Below are 24,270 nucleotides of genomic sequence, written 5' to 3'. Positions count from 1 at the left end.
ATCCTTCATATTCTATCATCAACATTCATGAGTGTCAAATTGAGAAATAATCTTTCAATAGCAACACCTTTACGTTCATAACATGATCACATTATCTTCATTGAATTCTCATTCATATAATGTCATGATAACACTCCAATTTCTCATACTATGCCTTTAAGGCCATGGTCACAATACATTTCATAATTAAACACCTCCACCATAAGTGGATCAAACCAAGCAAGAACAATTTTTATCCATAATATGAGATTAAGCTAACTTACCATCCTCCAAAGCCATAATCAACAACACTCAAGTCCCAACCATTTTTCTTACCACAAGAGAATTCATCCATAACTTGCCCATAAGGCCACAATCCTCAATTCATCCATATACCAACAATACACCATAAAATAAGCATGGGTAATGACATACTCCAACAATCTAAAGACATTTAAACAAGTTTGATTTATATACATTCATTATCAAGCAACCCACTTCATAAAGGCATAAACTAGGAATAGAGAGAAATCATGGGTTCTTGAAGAAGTTTCATATAAAATCATCTTAAAATCATAACTACAACTTCAATTCACCAATATAATGACTTTGAAAACATTTTACCCATGAACCCATACCTAGAATAGAAAATAGAAATTTTGTTCTTTGAAGACTTTTGAAACCCTTTTTAATGGACTCCTTGAAGGAAAGATAATCAAGGATCAAGGGTCACCATACCTTTGCTATGATTCCCCAAGAAAATTGATGAAGAAAGCCTTGAATCCAAGCCCTAGCTCCAAGTTCTTCTTCTTCTTAATGGAGGATTGTAGAGAGGGAAATGTTTTTAGGGATGGGAATTGGATTATGGTATCTAGGAAATAATATAAGTCCTTTGAAAAAAAGGGTCCAACACTTAGAAAAATTTTCAGGCGGGTGAACAGTAATGAACAGTAACATTAGCTACTGGAATTTGCATTTTCTGCCGGACAGACTTTACGAAAATGGGCATAACTTCTTCGTCCGAACTCCGAATGAGGTGAAACGAAGTGAGTTAGGTAGCTAACTCAAAGGGCTTTCCATGGATATATTATGGCCACCCAAATAATTTGTGTGCTAGGAGATATGATCCTCCAAAGTAGACCCTCGAAAAAGGCTTCACTTGGAAATTTCGGATTTTGATACGGTTGCTCTAAAATTTGGGTTAGACCCATTTCCCACTCAATTTGACCCCTTAAACAAGAATATGAAGTCGGATTTTCGAAAAACGAAATGGATCTTTTAATATACAGCTAAACAAGTTTCCGGTAACTTCCGAAGCACATTTTTAAGAACTTTTGGGTCAAATTCAAATATAATCATTTCATTAAGTTCTTGACTCCAAACTCACATGTGAGGCTCTAGTTTCACTCTATCATTTTCCGAGTCATTACATATTTCTTCATTTAATTTGGTGTTTGGAATTGTAAATATGAAATTTGAGAAATTATAATGGTGATGAATATGTTAAAATCATGATTGTAGATTTTTTTTTTATATACTTAATTTTATTATCCATTCTTTTAAGAAAAATGGTTACATTCTTAAAGGTGTTTTGTTGAACAATCAGTACCATTTCAAGTCTTTTTATTATGTACTAGTGAACTTGTCCGCGCTTCGCGCGGTCACAAAAATCTTATTAAATTTAAGATTTAATTTCTATTGAGATTCAAATTTGAAAGTAATCAAAAAAATATTATATGAAATTTAAGGTATTTAATTTTTTTTTCTTTCATTAGATAAAACAAACAAAATAATTTAATCTGTATGTATTTTACAAATCTTAAATATTCAAAGTAATTAAATTAAGAGTAAAAAAATCAAAACACCGCAAATACTTTTAGTGAAAGTAGAAAGACATAAACACGTCAACACTATGAGTCTATAACAAAAATGTTAAAATAAAAACATTGCTATACATGTTCTTTACTTATGAAAAGTCAAAATTTTACTTGAATTAACAAATAATAGGAAAAAAATTTCGTCAACATACAAAATGAGCTATTCTTGTAATATCGTCAATATATTGCATCAAAATATAAACTGCTTTAATACTAAGTATCTCCTTGTGACGACAACAATATGATCAATATTTTTTTTTAAGCTATAATTATAACAAACTAAATGCTATGTATATCTAATCTCAATTTAAAATACGCAATTTAAAAGATGAGGAAATACGATTGTAACTCATTATACAGAAGCATAAAAGAATTACTTTATTATCTCTCTTTACAAATCTTGAAAATATTAGTAGGCGACCTTTGGCATAGCAAGCTACCTTCACCACTCTTATGTATACAATAAATATTACCCCCCCCCCCCCCCAAAATTACATGTAGATTAATGTTTTAACAAAAGAAATGACATATAACAATATAATTATGCATAAACTGTAGAACAATAAGAAATAATCAATTCAAGTGAAAAAGAAAATATATTAAAGTACTGATAAAATCAGCTCTATATATTTTCAAGTAGTAACAAGAAATTATATGTGATGTGATCATATTTTTGACAATTAAAATAGGATTTCATCATTACGATTCCTTTGTTCAATATTGTCAATTCATGTTTTGATCGAAGTGGATCCAATATTTAGAAATTATGAATACACATCTAATTTTAATATAAACATGCTACTTGCTAAGAGACTAAATGAATGAGATTTCGACCCTCGAATTGTTTTGTCAAATAATGAAGGAGTTTATAGTAGAGAAAATGAAGAAAACAAAATTGGAGAATAGGGTGGTGTGGGATGAAAACAAAACTAAAATAGATGAATGGAAAAAGTAGTCATTTCACAATAAAACACATACAAATCAATTGCATGTTACTTAGTATACATTTAAATTGCAATATCTCTTTACACAAAAGTTGCGACCTCAATTTCCTATCATACAAAATAATTTTATATTGTCTCCTTTTACATCAAACAACAATTTAAAAGCATGTAGAAAATTTTGCTATATTACATCAAACAACAATTAAAATTTAAAAAGCATCTAGAAAGAAAATGTCAAATTCACCTCTGGATCGATATGCTTCAGATTACATAAAGATTTGCTTATGCAACAGTCTCCTATCCACAAATTACAGTGACAACCTTGACCAACAGAGTAACTGGGACGATGCATGACAAAAAATAAGAATGCTTCAAGAACAAATAAAATTAATTAGTACATTAATTATACAAGAAAACTCATTTTTCCTTATCAATGCCCATTCCATACAAATTGAATAGTCACAAAGAAGATTAGAGAAGGTAACTTTTTTTATAATTAAAATGATTTAATGTGAGCTATGAATATATTTATTAAGAGTAGAAGTTAAGAAGATGAAGAGATATAAGTTATGGAAAAAAATGAATGAAAAATGCAAAATAAATGAGATGGCTTTTGGTCTTATCATAGATTACATTAATTACTGTATTATTTTTAAAAAGTAAAAACCACAAAAATTGAGGAAAGATAAGAGGAGACTTTTCAGATTTTTAGATACCGTTAAAGAAATGGTGATGTGTAATTAATATATACAACAAATAAATTAAATTAAATTAAATTAATCAATAAGAAAAAGGAAAATTAGAGAGAATGTAGGGAAAAATTCAAAAAAAATGATAAATACCTTTCCTGGCCTATGAAGCATGCCACATCACTATTCTAACATCTAGCTTTATATTATATATAGATTGTGTTCAATAATATTAACATTATGTTTTTCCAACACAGATAATAGAAGGTTTGAAAGAAGTCTTTGATGGATTTTCCAAAAAAATTTGAGAGAGAAAATGTAAGAAGATGTACTAGCTAAAATTGAGGAAGAAGAAGAGAAAAAAATAAAATAAAATAAAATAGGCTAAATAAGCCTCACACGTGCCATCAATGACTGTATCACACTCACTTTATCACATCAGCAAAACGTGTCAAAATGACATAATAGGGAGGGACATAAAGTGTCTAAAATGAACAAAGTCTAGTTAAGGTGTCTAAGTGAAAGTTGGTGCCTACTTTAGGGGGCCACCGATGGGTTAAGCCTTATTTGTAATAGATAACTGCATGTACAACTTTCTTTGTTTGATTCAAGATTATGAATCCTTCATATGTAAATTTTATATGAGAATATTAACTAAATTGTTTAAATATAATAGTATTACGAAATATAACATAATCAATTCATAATCATAAACAAGCTAGAACTTAATACAAATGGTTGAAATGATCCAACTGGTTTGACAGCATCACGAGTGCAACTGACTAAAGTGGTGCAATTTTCTAAAGACAATGGCACAATCTATGCATATGAATATGTTGTGTGTGTGTGTAGTATTACGAAATATAACATAATCAATTCATATTCATAAACAAGCTAGAACTTAATACAAATGGTTGAAATGATCCAACTGGTTTGCCAGCATCACGAGTGCAACTGACTAAAGTGGTGCAATTTTCTAAAGACAATGGCACAATCTATGCATATGCATATGCATATGTTCTGTGTGTGAGAGAGAGAGAGTCCAAAGTCCAATTTGAGATTACTGAAGTCAAACAGGTAAGTTCAGATCATGTTGCTTGGTCAACATTAAGCGTTACTTTGTTTTCTAGTGAAAGCTTTTGCTATCATTTGGTCAAACCCTGTAGCGTGTAACAATATAGTATAGATGACAAAACTCATAATGTTTGTATATCAGTTTGTTAGCAATTACTTATCGGCTACAACGATCCATCTACTTCTATTACTCTTTTTAATCCCATTACTACCATACCTCAATTACATGCTTCTTAGAGTCACCATATGCATTCTCACTATTCATTTAGCTCTATTTGGACCCATTTGATTCTAGTATTTACTACTAATTTATGGATCTCAAATAATACAAGTTCTCTATATTTCCTAGTGAGACAATCTTAATAAACTAAAAAGCTTCATAGTGAATTGGCCTAATGTATATTTACCTTATTCATGACGAAACATAATTCCAATGATATGACTATCATATCTATTATATATATATATATATATGTACTTGATGATGCGACGGAGAAGGGAAGAGTTCACAATTGGAAGATAAGATCTGAAGCAAAAGAAAAATAAATAAAAATTAGTAATTAGCAAACACAAAGGCAAAGCAAATACAAGAGAAAACTATAAAAAAGATTAGAAGTAAAAAATGATAATTAATTTACTCTATATATATATAGAAAATGAAAATAACTATTCATATTCCAAAACTGAAGAGAATCTCGGAAAACTAACTAAATGCTTTGAAAACAGAAAATAATATATGGATAAGATAGCTGAAGTTGTATGGTTGCTGAAAAATGGGATGGAGTCATTGAAGAGACATAACTCATAATTGATAAATAAAAAATTAACTTTTGAGTTGGAGTAATAATTAATTAATATATATATACATACATATATATATATATATAATTTATATAATGTAGGGGTAAAATGGTAATTCAATTTTGCATTTTGGAGCTTCCCACTTTTAGTAATACTAGTCCTCGGAACGTGTGTCGCGCGTTTGTCCCCTAATTGACATTAGAAAAGTTAATTTCTATAAGTAAATATATCATAGTGGAGCGTACATATATTCATCGCAAAGTTCAAAGCTAAGTCCTTTTGTATGTAAGTTTGACATAAGAATATAACTATTCACAAAATATAACATGAAAATCTTATGTCAGATGTTGGAGGTTTTATATTTTTAAAGCTTCATGAAGAAAAATCTTTTATTATATCAGAGGAATTAATATATTTTAATTATTAAATGTAAGTTTTAATAATCAAAAAAGAAATTGGTTATAAAAAAGATATGCATACAGAAAAATATTACAAAATGTCTAGGTGGTGTAACATTAAATTTATAGAAAAATTACAAGTTCAAATGGAAAAGAAAGAAAAGTAAATAAAGACATGACATCCATAATAAAATACATCACTTTAAAATATATAGACAATAATATTGTCATATTAATTGAATTACATTTTGTTAGAAGTCGATTTGCTATAGACAAAATGTTTCATATGTATAAAAAACTAAAATTATAAAAATAATAAACAGAAAATAAAGCATGAGAAAAATATATATACATTATATTTCTTGAACTATATATTAAAGGATCTGTATATAAGAAATTAAATATGAATTCTAATACAACAAAATTCAATGTAACATTTGCACTAATTTTTACTTTACATTATTTTTATTTTATTTTTACTTGTGCACTAATTTTTGTACCTCTCTATAATAGTTCAGTACATAGATTTTATAAACATTTGTGATTACATATAAAAAGGAAAAAGTACAAACATGTTGTTTTAAAAAGATAAATGATTATCAAACAACGAAAAATACATAACTATAAATCTTTATCAAAGACTTACTCTTTTATGGGTCTAGTTATGAAAATATTATGTGGGATTTAACATGCTTACCCTCAAAACAATTAATTATAAATATAAATTGGGATTACCTTGATTATATTTATATCCTAAAGATAGAAGAAATGAAGAATATAAAAATATAGTAATCAATTACGAAATTATATTTAAAAACTCAAAAAGATGGAGATATGAAAAATAAAAATTCACTTACAACTTCATATTGGAAAATATTCATCTTGTAACTATGATAATTTACATATTTCTCAACAAAAAGAAAATGAATATGCATGAAATTTTAATACAAATAAATGAATCAGTAAGAATTCTTACAATTACAAATTGGTAATGAAAATTGTACAAATGATGTAGACTAACCTACTGTAGAATGAAAGATGAGCACAAATTTGGATGAAAGAAGGAAATATAAATAATGTTGTGTGAGTGTCTTTGATAGACTCTTCATTAACCCCACTTATCTTACAAATTAAAATTGAAGGTTATTAGACTCTTCAATACCCACAAAGATCTTGCATTAAATCGAGGTACATGAATATATGATTATATTAAGATCTTGGTTGATGCATGAATTTAAATATAACTATTTCTTAATATTTAATTAAATAAATAGATATTAATATTTAATTTATGTTAGGGGTAAGATAAGGGCAAAATGGTAATCCAACTTTGAGGTTAAAAGCTTTCCACTTATAATAATATATGATGATATTTAAACCAACAATAACAATGACATATCTTAATTCCATAAGTGAGATATGAGAACAACATCTCACCTTTATTTTGAAAAAGAGATTCAATCTGATAGATCGGCTCAAAAGAAAAAAAAACATACAAACGCTCCCTTTGTTTCTTTTTAGTTGTTACAGTTTCTTTTTTGAGAATCAAACAATATGAACGTTGTCTAACACTCTAAGATGTATTTTTTATTTCATCAAATTGAAGTAAAAGAAAAATACAATTTATAGTACTTTAAAAGTATTACTTTGTATATAGTTTTTGAATATCTAAATTTTTAATTTAAAATATTGAATTAATTTAACTTTAAAACTTAGTTAAAATGATTCTTGAAAAACATACATGATAATTAAAAGGTAAAAAAGACAAATATACCCTGAACTATCGAAAATGATATATAAATACCATCCGTTATACTATTTGTACACTAGTGTCTTTGTCGTTCAAAAAGTGGATCATTTATGTCCTTCGCTCTAACAGTTGGACACGTGGCATCATCCTATGCATCTACCCAAAATATACACTAAATTTAACCCCACAAAGTAAAACCACCTGATATTAAAAAGATTCGCCCAAATAACCCCCTAACCCACCCGTTACTAACACCTACAAACCAAAATACCGCTTTTAAAACCCCTCTACGTGGTCATTGTAAAACCCTCTACGTGGAAATTGTATTCAACGCAATCCCAATCAGCCCAACTAAAAATCCTTCACCTTTCTATTAGTCTCTTTTTCCAATGATCCACTTCTCTAATAATAACAATTCTTCATTCAATTAGCTATCCATTTTTTTTATATATACCAATCAATTCACAGAGAAATAAATTTGCATAAAACTAAAAAATTAAACTTTTACGAAATAAAAGAAAATTGGGTTTCAAAGAAATAAAGTTGTATAAATTGATTTGTGTATAAAGGGATCATTTGGTAAAATGGGTCAGGCATTTCGTCGAGCAACAGGAAGGATCGGAAGTTCTACTGTCGATGCGGCGTCATCGCAACTGAAGAAATCTATCGACCGGAGACCCCCGCCGGTGAATAAAATTCCTGCCGATAATGTTGGTCCAGTTGCCGGTATGCTCTTTGCAGTTTCTAAGTCTATAATATGAATTCGTTTATTTCGATTTCTTATATTTTTGCAATTTAGGAACTTAGGTCTTATTCATGCTGCAGTTAGTTTGAATTTCTTGCATTACACAAACATTACTTACTCTGTCCAAATAAAATTTACATTTTATAGTATAAATCTCAACTTTCCGTAGCAAAAAATATTTTCAAAAAATGGCACCCGAGGTGTGGCGTAGCTTCAATGATGCGGGAACCATGAGTTCTCAGGTTCGAAATCCAATGGGGGTAAAAACACAAGGTGATTTCTCTCCATCTAAGCCAATGGAGAGAGTTACACACGATATCTGTGTTGGTGGGAGGTAGTAGCTATCCGTGGAATTAATTGAGGTGAGTGCTCGGGGTTCGGACACCACGGTGACTAATTGGGGGACAGTATGGTGTAAGCTTGTTAATCAAATTTCACTACTATAACCTCAAGTACAAATACAAACAGTTCCAAGTTAGTTCGGGTTGGCTATATAAGTCTTCACTATCATTTTTGTTTCATTTGCACCGGTTCATCTCGTAATCATAAATTTAGTAGTTTTACGCTTGCCTTCAACATACTGCAAGTTCATGAAACACTACCATATAAAGGAAATTTTGGAATAATCAATGTGTGGTTGGTTGTCCCTCTTCTTTAGTTTCCATTAGAAGGGAATCTGCAAAAGCTGAGTTTGTTGCATGCATTGTTAATCACATGTATTGAATCAAACTGCCATTTTGAAGGTGAATATGACATTGAAAGAATATGGAAGTAGCAGGAGGAAATGTTTTATCATTAAAGAAGCCAATGTTCTTAAACTCTTATTCTCACTTGTTGATTCAGTTGTAATTTTCTCAAGAACATAACTAGTGCATCATTATCCATCAAATCAGTTGACTATGCATCTATACCAAAATGGTTGAGGTCATTTATATTAGGAGTAGGTGTTCGGTTCTTCGGTTCAGTAATTTAATCGTGTGTACCAAATGCCAAACCAAACCGATTCGGTTAGGTTCAGTTGGTTTTTCTAATTCGTTTTTTTTTTTTCGGTATGAGCATAATAAATGGGCTATTTTTCTGCTTGTAAAATGGACTACTTTTTAAATTAGAAATGTCTTATGTGAACTCAAGACACGTACAATTATTGGCTGTCTACTGTCTTCCTTTCAGCCACTCACTGTTAGGTAATTTAAAGAATTGCAAAGTTGTACGTACTTTAAAGATATGGGAGCGGTCTCCTTACTAGATGAATGGCTTTTGTGGTTGAATGCCTTGGCATGAATCCAAACTGGATCTCGAAAATAGACACACCCCTCCTCCTCACCCTCATCTTCATCACCCTCTCAACTTCCATGGTGTGACTTAGCAGCTTTATACCCCTATAGTTGTTAAAATTCTGAATGTCACCCTTGTCCTTGTATGATGGAGCCATTATACTCCACCTCCATTATTCAAGCATTTTGGCCGTTTTAAAAACGACATTAAACAACTCAATCAGCCCCTCCAAACCTGTCTTGCCTGCACTCTTCCAAGATTCCACCTAGTGTTTTTTTTTGTCTGCTGGGATTCAAACTAAGGTTCACACCCACTTCTTGACCACTAGGCCATAATTCATCATAATCCGACTGCAAACTTATTGCGAACCTCTGCATTTATCCTGTTTCGGATGTGCAAGGCTCACATAGGGCAGTGATAATTGGAGCTTGATTGTTTAAATTAATAATCCTGTGCATTCGGTTAGGATAGGTAGAACTGGTATGTAGCTAGAATGGTGAATACTACTTTGGGTATGCATGTGTGCTCAGGAGCACAGGTCAATTGTACCGATTTGCTGTGTGAGTAGTTGAACTATATTAATGTCAGTTTTATGCTTTTTTTTGTGTAATCTCTCAATGCAAGCTGTGTGAACAACTTAAGTCCACATTTGGGTTTTGAGAAACAGATCTTTAAACCACCACAAAAAATGGATCTTTCATCCTGTCCATTTATAGTTAGCATTGCAATATGTATGTGTTTGTACTTGTGAAATGGGAACAAATATCCCCAAATATCTAAATACAATTTCGGACGTATGAATTGATATGAGTCCAACTTATTGCAAAATTAAATCAAATTTGAGTCTCCATCAGTCAAATGGGTCTATAAATTTGAGATAGACTGAGTTCTAATCACATCGCACAACAAACTGGGGGAGTCTTGGATTAAACATTGATGTCATCCATTTAGGTGTCTTTTTTGCTGCAAGAACGGTTAATGCCTTTCGCTTGTTTATTTTTCTATCTGCCCAGGAAAACAACTTGCTTCAATATTTCCATTGCAAGAGTGTTTGTAGAACTTCATAAATACTTACATGATAAGTGACTATTTGGTTTTGCTTCTTTAGAGAGCAGCCCAAAGGTTGCTGTTAAAAACACTGTGGAAGAGAAAGATCCCAAGTTCGATGCAATGCTTAGTCAAATGGTTGGTAGAATTCAAGCCAAGCCTGGTGGAAAGCTAGAGATGGGTGAGGTGAGTTTCATTTGTTTGCATAACTTTCTGATTGGACGTGTGCGCCATGGACTCTGCAACTTTTGAGACACTCATAGATTATTTCTTAAATTAGTCAAACTCTATTTCAACTTCTGCGTAAAGCTTCACCTTCTTTAAAAGAGGAAGGTATGAGAGTGATTTAGAGGGGCCAATGTTGTCTTCCCTTGAAGGAAGTATATTCTGAATTTCTTGTGCCATCTTACTGTCCTGGTTTAACTAAATTTGGTCCGGATGATTCCCTCACCCCACCCTACATACAGCCCCTCTATATATATCTAGAAGTTGTAAACACTTGCATGAAATTTCTCTTCTTCTTTTTTTGAACTCCTTTCCTCATATCACATCTTTATGTGCAAGTAAGGAGTAGTGTGAAATGTGCAAGTCAGGAGTTTTAATTAGTACTTAACTCATATCAATTCTTTTTCCTTTATGGGGGGACGGAAAGCACGAGGCAATGAAATAATCACATGATATATTCCAGGCCTCGAGAATTCAGCTTGCACTAATCTGTTGAAACTTGGCAATCCTATAGAAATCTTTTTGAGTCTTAAGTTGTTTGAGCCTTAAACTGATGTATGATCACCATGTCTGTGCACTTCATGCTCCTATCTGTGACTCTTCTGATGACGGTCAAGCTTCTGAGAAAATAATGTCATATGTTGTAGTTAAACCGTTCTTATCGCCTGTCGGATATTCTTCCCTTCATAGTAGGTTTAATCTCAACAATGGGGCTCCCTCTTGGGTGCAAATAAAATAGAGATCTTAAGTTATCCAGCACTAAATTGTGCTGTCTGATTAAATGTTTCAGTTGACGTAGATTCGGATGTAGTAACAGGTACAAGAACATATGTATCAGGAATAATTAGTTGTTAACTCATGCCTACTGTGACAGGCAACAGTGGTGGAGAGGTCTGATAGACCCTTGCCTAAGCTAAGGAATATAACTTCACAGTCTAGCAGATATGAGGAAAGGCCTACTCCTACAGGTACGCTGAATGTGGCACAGATAAAAGAAATTATACTACTGCATCAAGGCAGATCCGATGATCATAAAGGACCTATGGATATCAATGAAATTTCTGAGCGGTTTCGAGTTGATGCTGCCCAGATTCAGATGATTCTGCAGTTCGTATCTTTGCCTCCGGAAGACACTAGTAAAATGAGGAACACATAAGTGTGTGTATCATATTTTATAGTCATTGATATCTCAAAGAAATGAGTGAGTTCACACTTGCCCTGAGGTGATTCCCTTTATGCATCAATTTTGCAGCTGTAAGTTGGTCTGTTGTAATAATGACCTATCATCATGGTCCTGGAGAGAAAATGAATACACTAAACTGATCCTAATGATGTTTGTTGCACTAGAAGAGAACCTTTTTTTTTCTTTCATATTCGAGAAGCTTACAATAGGTCCTTGTTGTCGGGCCCTTCCGGGATCCAGCACATAGCGGGAGCTTTAGTGCACTGAACTGCCCTTTGCTTAATTCTACAGACAACCTGACTTGATGATTCCTTGATTTTGCAAGTATCTCATTTATTTTTTGGGATAATTTCATAGAGTTCCCTTCAGGTCTAGCTTTATCAGAGTAGCCCCTTTGTGGTCTACGAAATTACACTTGTGTTTCTTATTTTAATTTTTCGTAAGAATTCTCTTTACCTATTTATTATTATATAAAAATTATATAATACGATTAATTTGCCTTCTGTAATATAATTTTATTCAATTAACTTTGTAAAGATTTCATTTGTTTTAGGATAAAATATTTTCCATGTTCACTAAAATTTACAAATCCGTTGGTTCCATTTATCTCTTGAAAGTATCTTAGTTAGAAATTTAACTCTCAAAGATTAATTAAGTTTTGAGACGGCGGAAATTGAATTTAAGAAATCGGATATCACCTGGAATCGGCCTAGCGACTAGCAATTAAGATTATCAATTCTCATCTTCTTGTTTCATTAATGTTTTAATTCTTAAATTTGAACTTGGTTACACATATCTGTTCTCGAATTCCTCTTTATTTGATACTCATATTAGTTAATTAACCACATCTCATATTCGAAATTCAATTCTGAAATCTTATCTCTAAAATATCTTCCATGGTTCAATTGGAAAAAAATATATGTAGGTAATATGCAAGTATGGTAAAGATTTACCTAAAATGGATCATGATATACCAAGTAACGATAGAAGTTGATTTTTTCAACAATTTTTAGAAAGTTCTTTCAATTCGTCGAAATAACAGATCGAAGAATGGAGATTTTAAAAGAGGTAGATCACTTTGATGAAGTTAAACGTGAGAAAACTCTCTGAAATCATCCCTTACACCTTTTTACCCAACCCTAGGAGGCAGGAGCTCCCACCCTCTTTGCGGAAGTGAGGGGTGTTGGCCATGAAAACTTCTCTGGTCAACCAACCCCTTTTTGGTATTTTGTGCTTCTATATTACCGTTTATAACTTACTACCTCCTTAAAACAAGAAATTAATCGAAGGCAAACTTGACTCAATGATTGGCTCCAGCATTATATACGGATGGCCTTATAGAGTGAATCAGTTAAAAAGCATCTAAGGGAGATCCAAAAGAGAAAAAAGAAGCACCAAGAGCTTCCAACAAACCTCTCATATTGTCAAGGCATGAGAAATTGTGGTCGCCAACAAAGGAGCTCAGTGTCTTCTTGAACAGACAAAAAAGACGTCATTCAACTGAATAAAACCTATATACTCCTCATCTTGCAACAAGTGTCAATTATGGCCCGACTTTTTACTTCCTTTGGACCTTCTTAAGATGCAAGGAGAAAAAGAATGACAAAAAAATAAACGAGCTCAAAAATATCAGAGGCCCTTTCCAGTTGCCACCACCAATGACGAGGAAGTAAGAAAAAGTGCTATGTATGCTTCAAGTCAATTTGGACTCTAACCAGTCTGATGTATACTCGTAAGCAACAAATGTCACAGCACCTGCAGGTGCAGCTTTAATAACTGAGGGAACAATCCCTTTGTAAAGTCCGGCCCAACCCTCCTCGATCAAGATCCGCCTGAGGCCATCATACATATTCTTGTAGGCGTGAGGCTTCAGTTGAGCTCCATACCTTGGATGTCTTTGTAGTCCTTCAATCTGCATGGTATAGGGTTACAACATTAACTGTTGTCACAAACAATGGACATCCACTTGCATATGATTTCGTTATCTCTTTCCTTTTAACAATGCAAGGGGCATACCAAAAAATGAAAGTTGATCACATATAAAGGAAGACGTATAAAAGAATTGGTCTGAGTTAAACATGACAATTTTTGCCACTACACTGCACACATCTAGAATTGCTCATGGGTTGTAGAGGATAATGATGATAAATATTTTTTTAATTATATGAGTGTAGAAATAGTGAGATAGCAGGTCAAATTTTGAAAACTAATACCAAAGGAGAAAATTGATTGGAGATGAAGAAAAAAGAAGCAGGAGGAGGAGGTTTGTATTGCATATGAAGTCTGGAGGTTCCAAATCCAGACATCGCTAAAGACACATATCGGGAACACGTTTATAGAAATAATTCTAACTTTTAGGCACTCGAAGAAGAAGGAATATGGAGAAACTGGACCTTTTCCTGGTTTCCAAATTCAAAACACAGTTCAGACAGACGTTTGGACTTGAAACAGATTTCATTGGATTTTGGGGAACAATGTGTGTTATTGAACCAATAAAAGATGTTTTTGCCCCAAACCATATTTGGGGATAGTTGAAAATCTTTAAACAAAAAGAACAATTAAGAAAATAGAAAATGGTTTTGCGCCCCCCCCCCCCCCCCCCCGAAAACCAAAAATTGGACCTGGAGAACAAGATAACTATTGTTTGTCTTTTAAAGAGAAAACAAGGCATTTCCTGAATTTGTTTTAAATCAAAAAGAGCACTTGGAAGCCCAATTAGGGATAAAAACACAGGCTGTTCTTAAAATATTAATAAGCTTCACTTTATTTGTATTTCGGACTAAACCAAAGATAGAGAATCAACTGAAAGCGAAATCTACCTGGAACCTCTTCTTGACAACATCAAGAGGATGACAGACAGCTTTCGCACATGTCCCAGCAGCTAAACCGCAGATGAAAAGCTGGAAGCTTGACACTTGCTCATCACCATGGATAGCATTAGAAGATCTAAGATGATTCCAGGCCTACAAACATAAATCCAATTGTGAGAGACCAAATTGAGAACACTTGCTACATTTAACTTAAGCTAAAAGTGGTGGCAAAAGCATATTCTCACTGTACAACAAATAAGTTAATAATCAAATGAAACTGTAAGTGTATGTGTGAACTACTGACACATAAATACATGTCTCAGCAATCTCCAGAATAGTGCTGCGAATTTAGAGGGTCAGATTTTTCAAGAAAAATAAACCAGTGTAAAATGCACAAACTGCTAGGGTGGTTTAAAATTCTTATCAAGCTAAAATAATTCAAGAACACAGTGGTTAAATAAAATCAGTCACTCTAATCCTCAGAATGATTCAGGGACAGGACTTCCACAGAAGGGAATTGGCTTCATCTAATAACATTGATGGCATTCCCATTGGTGTCTACAAATGCATAAACCACTCTCTCTGACCCAAAACTTGTTAGTTGACTCTGAAAAGTACTTGGATTTCAGAAAAATGTAATTTTAGATAAATTTATGCACGTTTAGAAAATCATAAAACTTGTACTTCATAATTCTTCCCATGTACATCATTGTTTCTTCTATTTCAACACTTCTTAAATAAATCTAACATTAAGTATCTTTGACCTAAGCCTAGCCTTTTGGACATCAAATCTTTAGGATATATGGAGTACCTTTTTGTGTATTTAGTATTACAGGTAAAAGCATCTCACATAATTTAACAGCTTATGCATAAATGTCGTCTATGAATTTAGAAGTGTTTCCTTTAAAGTTGTCTCATCTGCAAATATTATCCCAAGTCAAAAATCCAATTCAGTACATTATCCTCGAACAAGTGTCAACAGTATCAAACATTGCAAGTGAGAGACTCTATGAAAGGGTAAGCCTTTACCATCATCCAGCGTTTGAATGTATCATAAGTCCCAAATTGCAAACCAGCATAAGGAACAATCTCAACAAGAGTAGGTGTCAATCCAGAATACAGTCCTCGAATGCCACGAGTTCTGAATATATCAACAGATGCAGCCCTCATGTTTGGATAAACCTGTTAGTTCGCATACCACATAAGTCCCATGAAACCTAGTTAACATGACTGCAGAGAAATAGCATACAAAATAGTAAAACAACAAAATTTGAAGTGTTAATACTTATATCTCACTTGACTTTTTCATCCGTAAAAAAACCCACTAAACTTGAATTTCTGATCATTACGTGCAAACTCAATACTTGCATCAAGTAGGATGAACATCGTGATTAATTGTAATCACTAAAATAAGTCTATGGGGAAACAATGAAGACAATGACATTGCATTCTTTTACATCAAATTAAGCAGTATTGCAAAATGGATTCTGCAAATTCAAGTGTCCAATATCAATGTATTCACATAATGATGTCAAAAGCATTCAGATGGACAGTAAGTTTGTGTATTTTCTCCCACATGCATGACTTGACAACCGAGGACCACAATCGACACTGTCCATCCAAGACTATATTCTTATTCGATTGTTTATTTGACATGACAGTGATCAATCAATCAATCCACTACATTACGTCTATCTGTAATTTGAGTGAAAACACTGCATGTAATTAGAGGTGAAGGTGAATTTGCCAATCTTATCCCTTTCTTATAGAGATAAGTTTGTAAAATTTACCCAATACAACATGATTTGCATTGCAAGAGACCTGGTTCAATCAATCCACTACGTGTCTACGTCTAATCTGTAATTTGAGTGAAAACACTGCATGTAATTAGAGGTGAAGATGAATTCGCCAATCTTATCCCTTTCTTATAGAAATAAGTTTGTCAAATTTACCCAATACAAACATGATTTGCATTGCAAGAGACTTGGTTCCCACATGTATGAGCACAGTTTGTATTACATGCAACAAAGGTTATACTATAGTCACATATCACAAGTGATGCGTACCTTTGGCTCTCCTTGAGAAGCTAAAATGGTTCTCAAAAGATCAAATGGATAAGAACCAACAGTAGCTGCACAGCCTGCTAATGCTCCACTGATGTAAGAAAGATAAGGGCTCAAGTTAACGTGATCCTCTGCATCATAGAAAAGAATGCCATCAGATAGTGACGCTTACTTGAGGGAAGCACAAAATAGCTTACTTAAAGACATCTTTGAACAGCTAAATATGTAAATCAAATTCCCATACTGAACTTAGACTAGATAAAACTTCTTTATGCAGTGAGATTATAAAAGCACACATGGTGTAAAAGCTATACAACTTGTGACAGAGGAGAAAAGGGGTGAACTATATATAAAACCTAATTAATCTACTCGAGTAGGTCAGACTACTGTACAGACCTGACTTTGAAGAGCCACTAGCAAAAGTTTTCAACTTGTGCAACACCGCAAATTGTATTGCAGTGTATGGCATAACCATCAGTAAAGCAGGGACGTTACCCCGCCAAAATCCCTGTCATGTGAGCAAGGGAAACAGAGTAAATTTGAGAAAACTGTGCAGAATTTCAAAAGATACCATTCATCAAAATCATTAAAACTAATAAGTAGAAACATCTCTTGCGCTGATCCCCATATACAAACAAGTAAAACTTAAATATGTGAAGAGAAGAAGGACAAAATTGTTGAACACAGAAATATCAAACTTTAATTATCTTCTGAGGCACAAATAGATTAACACAATAAATATAGAACGTGGACTGAACAGAATCAGTAACCCCATTAGCGGGCCTTTTTTGGGTAATTTAGTGTGAGTTTGCTATAACGTTCATCAATTGGAGAGAGAATTATTTTGCAAGGAAGGAGCCACAAGCTTGAAATCAACAATTACACAAACCCCCCACCATTGCTCGTACCGGGATTTGATAACACCTCAAAAAGTTTTCATCAACTGAGTAGAAAAATGACAAGAAACAACATGTATAGTAAATTAAGGATAAAGATTTTTTTGTCAAAAAAAAAGTAAATTAAGGATAAAGCTGTGAAAAGGAATTTTGACAACAAGAAGTCATAGAGTGCATGCCTTAATTTTTAAAAACTACTCCCTCCGTTTCAAAAAGACTGATCTCCTTTCATTTTTAGTCTGTTTAAAAAAGAATGACCTCTTTCTTTTTTTTGGTAACATTTTAATTTCAGCTTTCCACGTGGCATGTTTAAGGTCACAGAATTAAAGGACAATTTTGTACATTTGACATAACTTTAATTTAGGACCACATGATTCAAAAGTCTTTTATTTTCTTAAACTCCGTGCCAAATCAAACTAGACCATTCTTTGTGAAACGGAGGGAGTAAATATTTTTCAACCAACAAAAGAGAGTACATTTACAAATTTATTTGAGTGCAAATAAAAAAGCTGACAAAGCATAATTAGTAATATATCCAAGTCTCGAAAACTCTGTGACTAACACATGCATCAAATAATTATTACATTCCTACAAAGTCCTCAATATGATAGGAAGCATACCGGTAAACCTTCTTCTCTGAGTATGTCTCTACTGGCTTGCAACATCCCCGTGTATTTTGAATTGGAATTGCCACATACAGTTCTTGTAAGTAAGGCCCACTGGGTAGTGGGTTCCAGTTGAACCTGTAAAAAGATTAGAATATATCAAAAACATCAGCTCTTTTTGTACTCTTTATATATATATATATATATATAAGGAGCTTTCTATATACAATTGTACTTGATATACACAGAAAATCAAGGCAATTTTTATGTTATTGGCTATCCCAATAAGGTCTGATGAAAATGAAGCAACGAAGAAAAACTGTCAAAGAAGAATGAGAAAGGCTGGATTCAGCACCATAGAGACCAAATACCAACTACTCTTTTATGGAAGGAAGTTCGTCGAAGAATATCATTTTGAAACAAAACGAGAATTCTATAAAGTAATTGAGGGTTTCGCTGTTTATGGCCTCTACATGTAAAAGTGTAAGCGTTGAGCTTAATTAGTGGAATGTTTGAGGGTTCTTCATTGCACATGAACGCAAATCGTCCTACAGCCAAAATTAGAGATTCAACAAATGATCAGGCCAAGTCTGAGAAAAGTAGGTCATCTCTGCAATCACACATATTCCTGATGTTATGAAACTAAAGTTTGCAAATTTGATAATCTCAAACTGTAGTTCTGACTGCCTTTTATAGAGAAGTCAAAGCATCACCATGGTAACAAGGATAACAATAATGAGAGAACCTAAAAAAGGTCAATCTACAAGACTAGTTCTAATGGGCTAAACCAATTGTATAACCGTGTGCCCTCCCCGACTGTTTCAAACTTTTAACAATGATTAATAATGAAAGCAGACGGGAATATCCAATTCATCACAATGTTAGAAAGATGACTCATCCTTTTATGACTACTGATCATCTTGATCATAAATCTGATTAAGTTTTCAGGCAATACTATTACCAGTATTTGTATAAATGCTAACCACAATAACAATAACAACAACTACTATTACAAGTTTACAACACCTCGAATAAGGCTGGATGCAGTAAACATAAACAAGAATGTCTTACCTGGAATCTGATTTTAATAACATCAAGAGGTGATGTTACAGTCCTGGATATACCACCAGAAATTGCACCAGCCGAAGCATCTATAAAAGCTCTTTTAAGCTGCCCCGTCTCTTCCATCTCTCCTAAGGCCACCACAACAACTATCTGCAAACCCAAAAGAAAACACACCCCTTAAGTTGAAACTTAAAAAAAATGGAATTCAACAACAACATACCCAGTGGAAACCCAAAAGCCACCAAAGGTAAAGAAACCACAATTAGCAATATGAGGTAATTTACATATTGTATAACATCCACAGGTATGTAATACTACTAACGTAAAAAAAAAAAAAAAAGTATAATATACTGATCTATACATAGAAAAAGAAGCAAGGAATTGGGTTAAAACAAACCACAAGCATGGATTAATTGAGAGACTAATTAACCTCATAAAAACAAAATATGTAGTTTGATATATGGATTTTTCAATTGAAAACGGACGGAAGATAATACCTGAGAGGAGTCATGATTGAAGATTTCAGATTTGAGAGCTCAAAGTATATTATTGCGACCCCTGGATATTATATATCTCCAGTAATCCACCAAAACTGAAAGAGGGATTTTGGCGCAATACGGAGCGGGGCAGCAGCGACCCGGGAAACTTCTTAGAATGGAGAAGAAGAAGAAGAAGAAATTTCCCGGGTTGGTGGCTGTGGAGGCGAAAGGCTAAAAAGTTGAATTTAATGGCGGTTCTGTTTACCTGAAAAGCAAACATAAAAGGAGGGAGATGAGAGGAGAAGCAAATATTCTCTTTTTTTCCATTCGCCAAATCATTTCTAAATTATTTATTTAACTCCTCGCATTATTTTAATTAGGTTATCAAAAAACATTTCTCAAAAAAACACTTACATAATAGACATTTATCATAATGTAAATACATATTTTTTTATCTAAATTAACGTTCTCTTTTCTTTCACAACTTCCATAGCAACCATGTGTTTGATTTTTATCTCATTTATTTTTGGAACAATACTTCTCTCAACTACTGAGAATGTTAATATTAGGGATCAAAATTACATAATTAAATTAAGAAAGGTTGAATAAGTGTAATCAATTTTATTTTTTTTAATAAATAGAAGAGAGCACTAATTCAAGGATTGAAACAGACTATTCTTCTTTACCCTTTTTTTAAGTGGCTTCTTGTTCTCCTTTCAAAACTTTTTGGGGTGACCAATTAATAAGGGAAAATATCTAACACTTATTGGTGGCTTTTGCACGTTGGCCTCTCTAAATTAGTACAAGAAAAGTATATATTGTTGGAAAACATATTTACAATAGAAAAAAAATAATCAGAAATCATATTGCATATATGAATAATTATAACAATTAAAGTATATAACAGAAATACCTTAAAAGGCCAAAAAAATAAAAAAATAAAAACTTAAAAGGCCTTAGTAGATATCTTGAAACTTTCTTACTTGAATAGACTCATAATTAATTTTTTAGATTAGGAGAACTCTACTTATAAAGACCTTTTTTTGGGTCCAAATCTAGAATTAAAAACATGTCTTTTTTTTCTAAAACAAAATATAATTTTGAGTTTTAGCTAAATATGAACACTATATGGACCATAGAATTAATTATTTTTGGCTTCTATTATGAAAATAATTTCAAAAATAAATTTGAATTATTCGTTTCATAATAAATTACAAATTATACCACTATATTTTTGTAATTGCACTTTTCCATTTATATTTTGAAATTCTCAATTAAATACTAATGTAATTTCTCATGTTAAGATTATAGATACTAATTAATAAATTATCACTAATGAATTTAATTTAATGAGTAAGATTCTTTAGAGTAGTGCTTAACTTATTTCATGTGTCAAATTCATAAATCCATCGGCCGAGTTTTCACATAAAAACTTGGGGATAAGACATAAGTACCTTCTAAACTATGAGGGAAATTTCAGCTATATACATTAACTTAACTCGGATCCTATTATCCCCCCTCCCCCCGAACTCAATTTTTTTGAATTTTCGTGCATCTTTTATGCTGACGTGGCACCTTCAACCAGGTAAAGTTGGTTGTGTGTATAACACGCGCCGCAACATGTGTAAATGAGTATTCTTTTTTTAAAAAAACTTTTTAATATTTTTTTAATACTTCTTATTTTCTTTATTTTGTATTTAAACTAAGTTAATACACGTAATTTTTATTTTAAAACAATGTCTTATATTTTTTAAAAATCATTCTTTTAACTTCATTCGTTGTTTTTTCTCTTTTTTTCCTATTAATTTTATTTATTCTTTTTATTTTCTTTGTCTTTTATTTTGATTGATTTCAAATTTAATTCCAAATATCTTGTATTTAAAATAAGTAAATTTGAAAAATATTTTAAAATAAGTGAAGAAACTTAAATAAATATATAAAAATTAAAACATTAAAATTAAAGGACACTTTTAAAAAAAATTACAAAATACCACATAATTTTTAAAAATAATTAAAAGTGAAGATAAAAAAAATAATAAAAGACGAAAAATATAAAAAGTCTAAGCGGGGATGAAAATAAATATTTTACAAATAAAGAAATATAAATAATGAAATATATATAAGTTTTAATGTAAATAATTTTGTGTACTAATTAATTATAATAGACCAATTAAAAAGGATATATATCCATTTTTTTTCGTTGTTCACTTGCCTTCAAGAGAGTGTGCACACTCTCTATGCCACGCCAACATTTAGGATGTATTTGTTCCATTTTAAAATCGTTTAGGGGGTAATAGTAACCTAGTTAAGTTTAAGTGTATCGCTGAATTTCGGTCACAGTTTAGAGGCTCATTTATGCCTTATCCCGAAAACTTAGAAGTTTATCATAAAAAGGTACATAATTGATCTCTATAATGAGATGTAGATTACATCAACTAACTAGTTATTCACCAATATATATTATTTTCATCCAATCTACCAGACATATTGATCCTTTTAAGGACCTCACCTTTTAATAAATCAAAATGATAATTAATATATACAACTCATAATAGTTATATCAAGATTGAGAATATAAGTACATTTAATAGTTTAGAAAATATGTTTTTGTCAATAAGTCTAAAACAACTATCCATATTCATTCCGTTTAATAAATACAAAATGCACTAGGACAAGAAGTCGAAACAATATCATTTTTATAATCAAGATATATTTAATCTTGTCCTGCAATCATACCGATAACTTGTCCAATTTCCACCATAAATTGTGAACAAAATATTATATATAAGAATCGATACACTAAATTATCTATTATATATAAGTAAACGGACACATAAATGAATATGTCCATATATTAAATTTTTTATTAAAATTGAATAAATAATTATTCTGTAATAAATATTATATCTAAACACATGATTAATAATATATATTATATGGTTTATAGTATATATCTCAACATTAAAAAGACATTTAAACTTTGTGAGAGTCACATGACTCTTTTGAATAATTTTGTATTGATATTAATATATTATTTTTAGCCACCTGACCTAGTGAATATAGCTCACTCTATTAAAGAGAGTGAGAAAGAGAGAGAGAGATGAACAAAAAACATATTTTTTACATATTAAAAGTATTTTATATGTTTTTACTCTTTTTGTTTTACTTTTTTTTTTTCTGTTTAGTTTTTTTGTTTCTCCTGTCTTCTTTGTCACTCCGGTAAAAGTGAGTTTGTCACCATCAACGTTTGATTTGTTTTAATGAAGATGATCAAAAGATAATAAAAGAAAAAATGAAGAGAAAAATGATCATTGTTAGTCATCTTTTTATCCAGTAAAAAAATTATTTATTGACGACAATGGCAGATTAGTGGTGATTATCCAACAGTTGATTCGATTGTCGAAGGAGGAAGACGTACTATTTTGTGGTTTCGCGATCCATAAGATGAACAGATAGTTCCTAGTGAAATCTGAGAAAATAAAGCTAGGAATAAACAGGAGTTAAATAAGCTTAGCAATAATAAATAAATAAATATGATGTAATTACGCAAGTGTCATAGTCCTAAGCTCTAATAACTTTGTGAACAACTCCTATGATTTCATTCTCATTTACTCATATTACTTTAGTTATAATTAGAAGATTAAACAAATAAATAAATCTCTTGTCACGATCCAAAAGTACACCCTAAAATGACATGGTGTATAAGACCCCGAGATGCCCTACACAAGCCACTTGACATACATCATATAATAGAATTTAAAGAGTTCAAAAAATAGTACTTCATATAAAAGAGTTTTTCAAACAAAGTGGAAGTCTAACATTTGTCTCAATCATCTAATACATCATAAGGAAAGTGATTGGGAAGTAACTCATACATCACATACAAGTTCTGAAATTGAAATGACAAAAAAAGCTATAAAAGTGACATTGTCCTTGAAAAGTATGAGGACTCACCAGATCTTCAAATCTCTAATGCAATCAACTAGCCACGAACGGAAGGATAAGAATCGTCAAGCCCTACATTAGTGAAACAATGCAGGAACAAGTATGCATTAGTACATGAAATGTACTAAGTATGAGGGGAATGCAATAAAACATGAGACATGATCATAAAGGGACATAATCGAAAACATGAAATGCATGACCAAGTTAAAACATAGTAAAATCATTTAAGAAGATTCATAAAGCATGAACATGGTCAATGCATCTTTAATTCATAAAGGAGGCTTTATAAAACATTAGAAATTTACTTAGTTTTGTGGGAAGTTTACCGTTAACCGACATATAGACCATGCGAGTTATAACATGGAATCCAGTGTCTACCCCACACCGAAGAGGAGTGTCCTACTTGCCAAGGTAAGGACC

The 24,270-nt window shown here is 32.0% G+C and overlaps 2 protein-coding genes across 3 annotated transcripts in view; one reads left to right on the top strand and one right to left on the bottom strand.

Annotated features, from left to right (window-relative positions):
• Positions 1 to 7,935: 7,935 nt before the first annotated feature.
• LOC125812200 (uncharacterized) lies at positions 7,936 to 12,170 on the top strand. Its single transcript, XM_049491725.1, has 3 exons — positions 7,936 to 8,238; positions 10,641 to 10,765; positions 11,679 to 12,170. Exons 1-3 carry the CDS (start codon positions 8,097 to 8,099, stop codon positions 11,958 to 11,960), a joined length of 549 nt encoding a protein of 182 aa, XP_049347682.1. The 5' UTR covers positions 7,936 to 8,096; the 3' UTR covers positions 11,961 to 12,170.
• A 1,096-nt stretch (positions 12,171 to 13,266) lies between these two features.
• LOC125812189 (mitochondrial thiamine diphosphate carrier 2-like) overlaps positions 13,267 to 24,270 on the bottom strand; it is a 252,341-nt gene continuing 241,337 nt past the window's right edge. For both annotated transcript variants that reach the window (XM_049491710.1, XM_049491711.1), the window contains exons 2-8: positions 19,433 to 19,579; positions 18,377 to 18,499; positions 17,257 to 17,368; positions 16,864 to 16,991; positions 15,827 to 15,979; positions 14,807 to 14,950; positions 13,267 to 13,899 (exon numbers count right to left, since the gene is read on the bottom strand). In XM_049491710.1, coding sequence (XP_049347667.1) covers positions 13,681 to 13,899; positions 14,807 to 14,950; positions 15,827 to 15,979; positions 16,864 to 16,991; positions 17,257 to 17,368; positions 18,377 to 18,499; positions 19,433 to 19,549 — 996 coding nt within the window. In that variant the 5' untranslated portion in view covers positions 19,550 to 19,579 and the 3' untranslated portion in view covers positions 13,267 to 13,680. The remainder of the gene's footprint in view (positions 13,900 to 14,806; positions 14,951 to 15,826; positions 15,980 to 16,863; positions 16,992 to 17,256; positions 17,369 to 18,376; positions 18,500 to 19,432; positions 19,580 to 24,270) is intronic.

Source organism: Solanum verrucosum, unplaced genomic scaffold (genome assembly GCF_900185275.1).
Source record: "Solanum verrucosum unplaced genomic scaffold, falcon-dt-bn FXZP01000115.1, whole genome shotgun sequence".
Taxonomy (NCBI): domain Eukaryota; kingdom Viridiplantae; phylum Streptophyta; class Magnoliopsida; order Solanales; family Solanaceae; genus Solanum; species Solanum verrucosum.
This window is presented reverse-complemented; position numbering and strand designations above follow the sequence as displayed.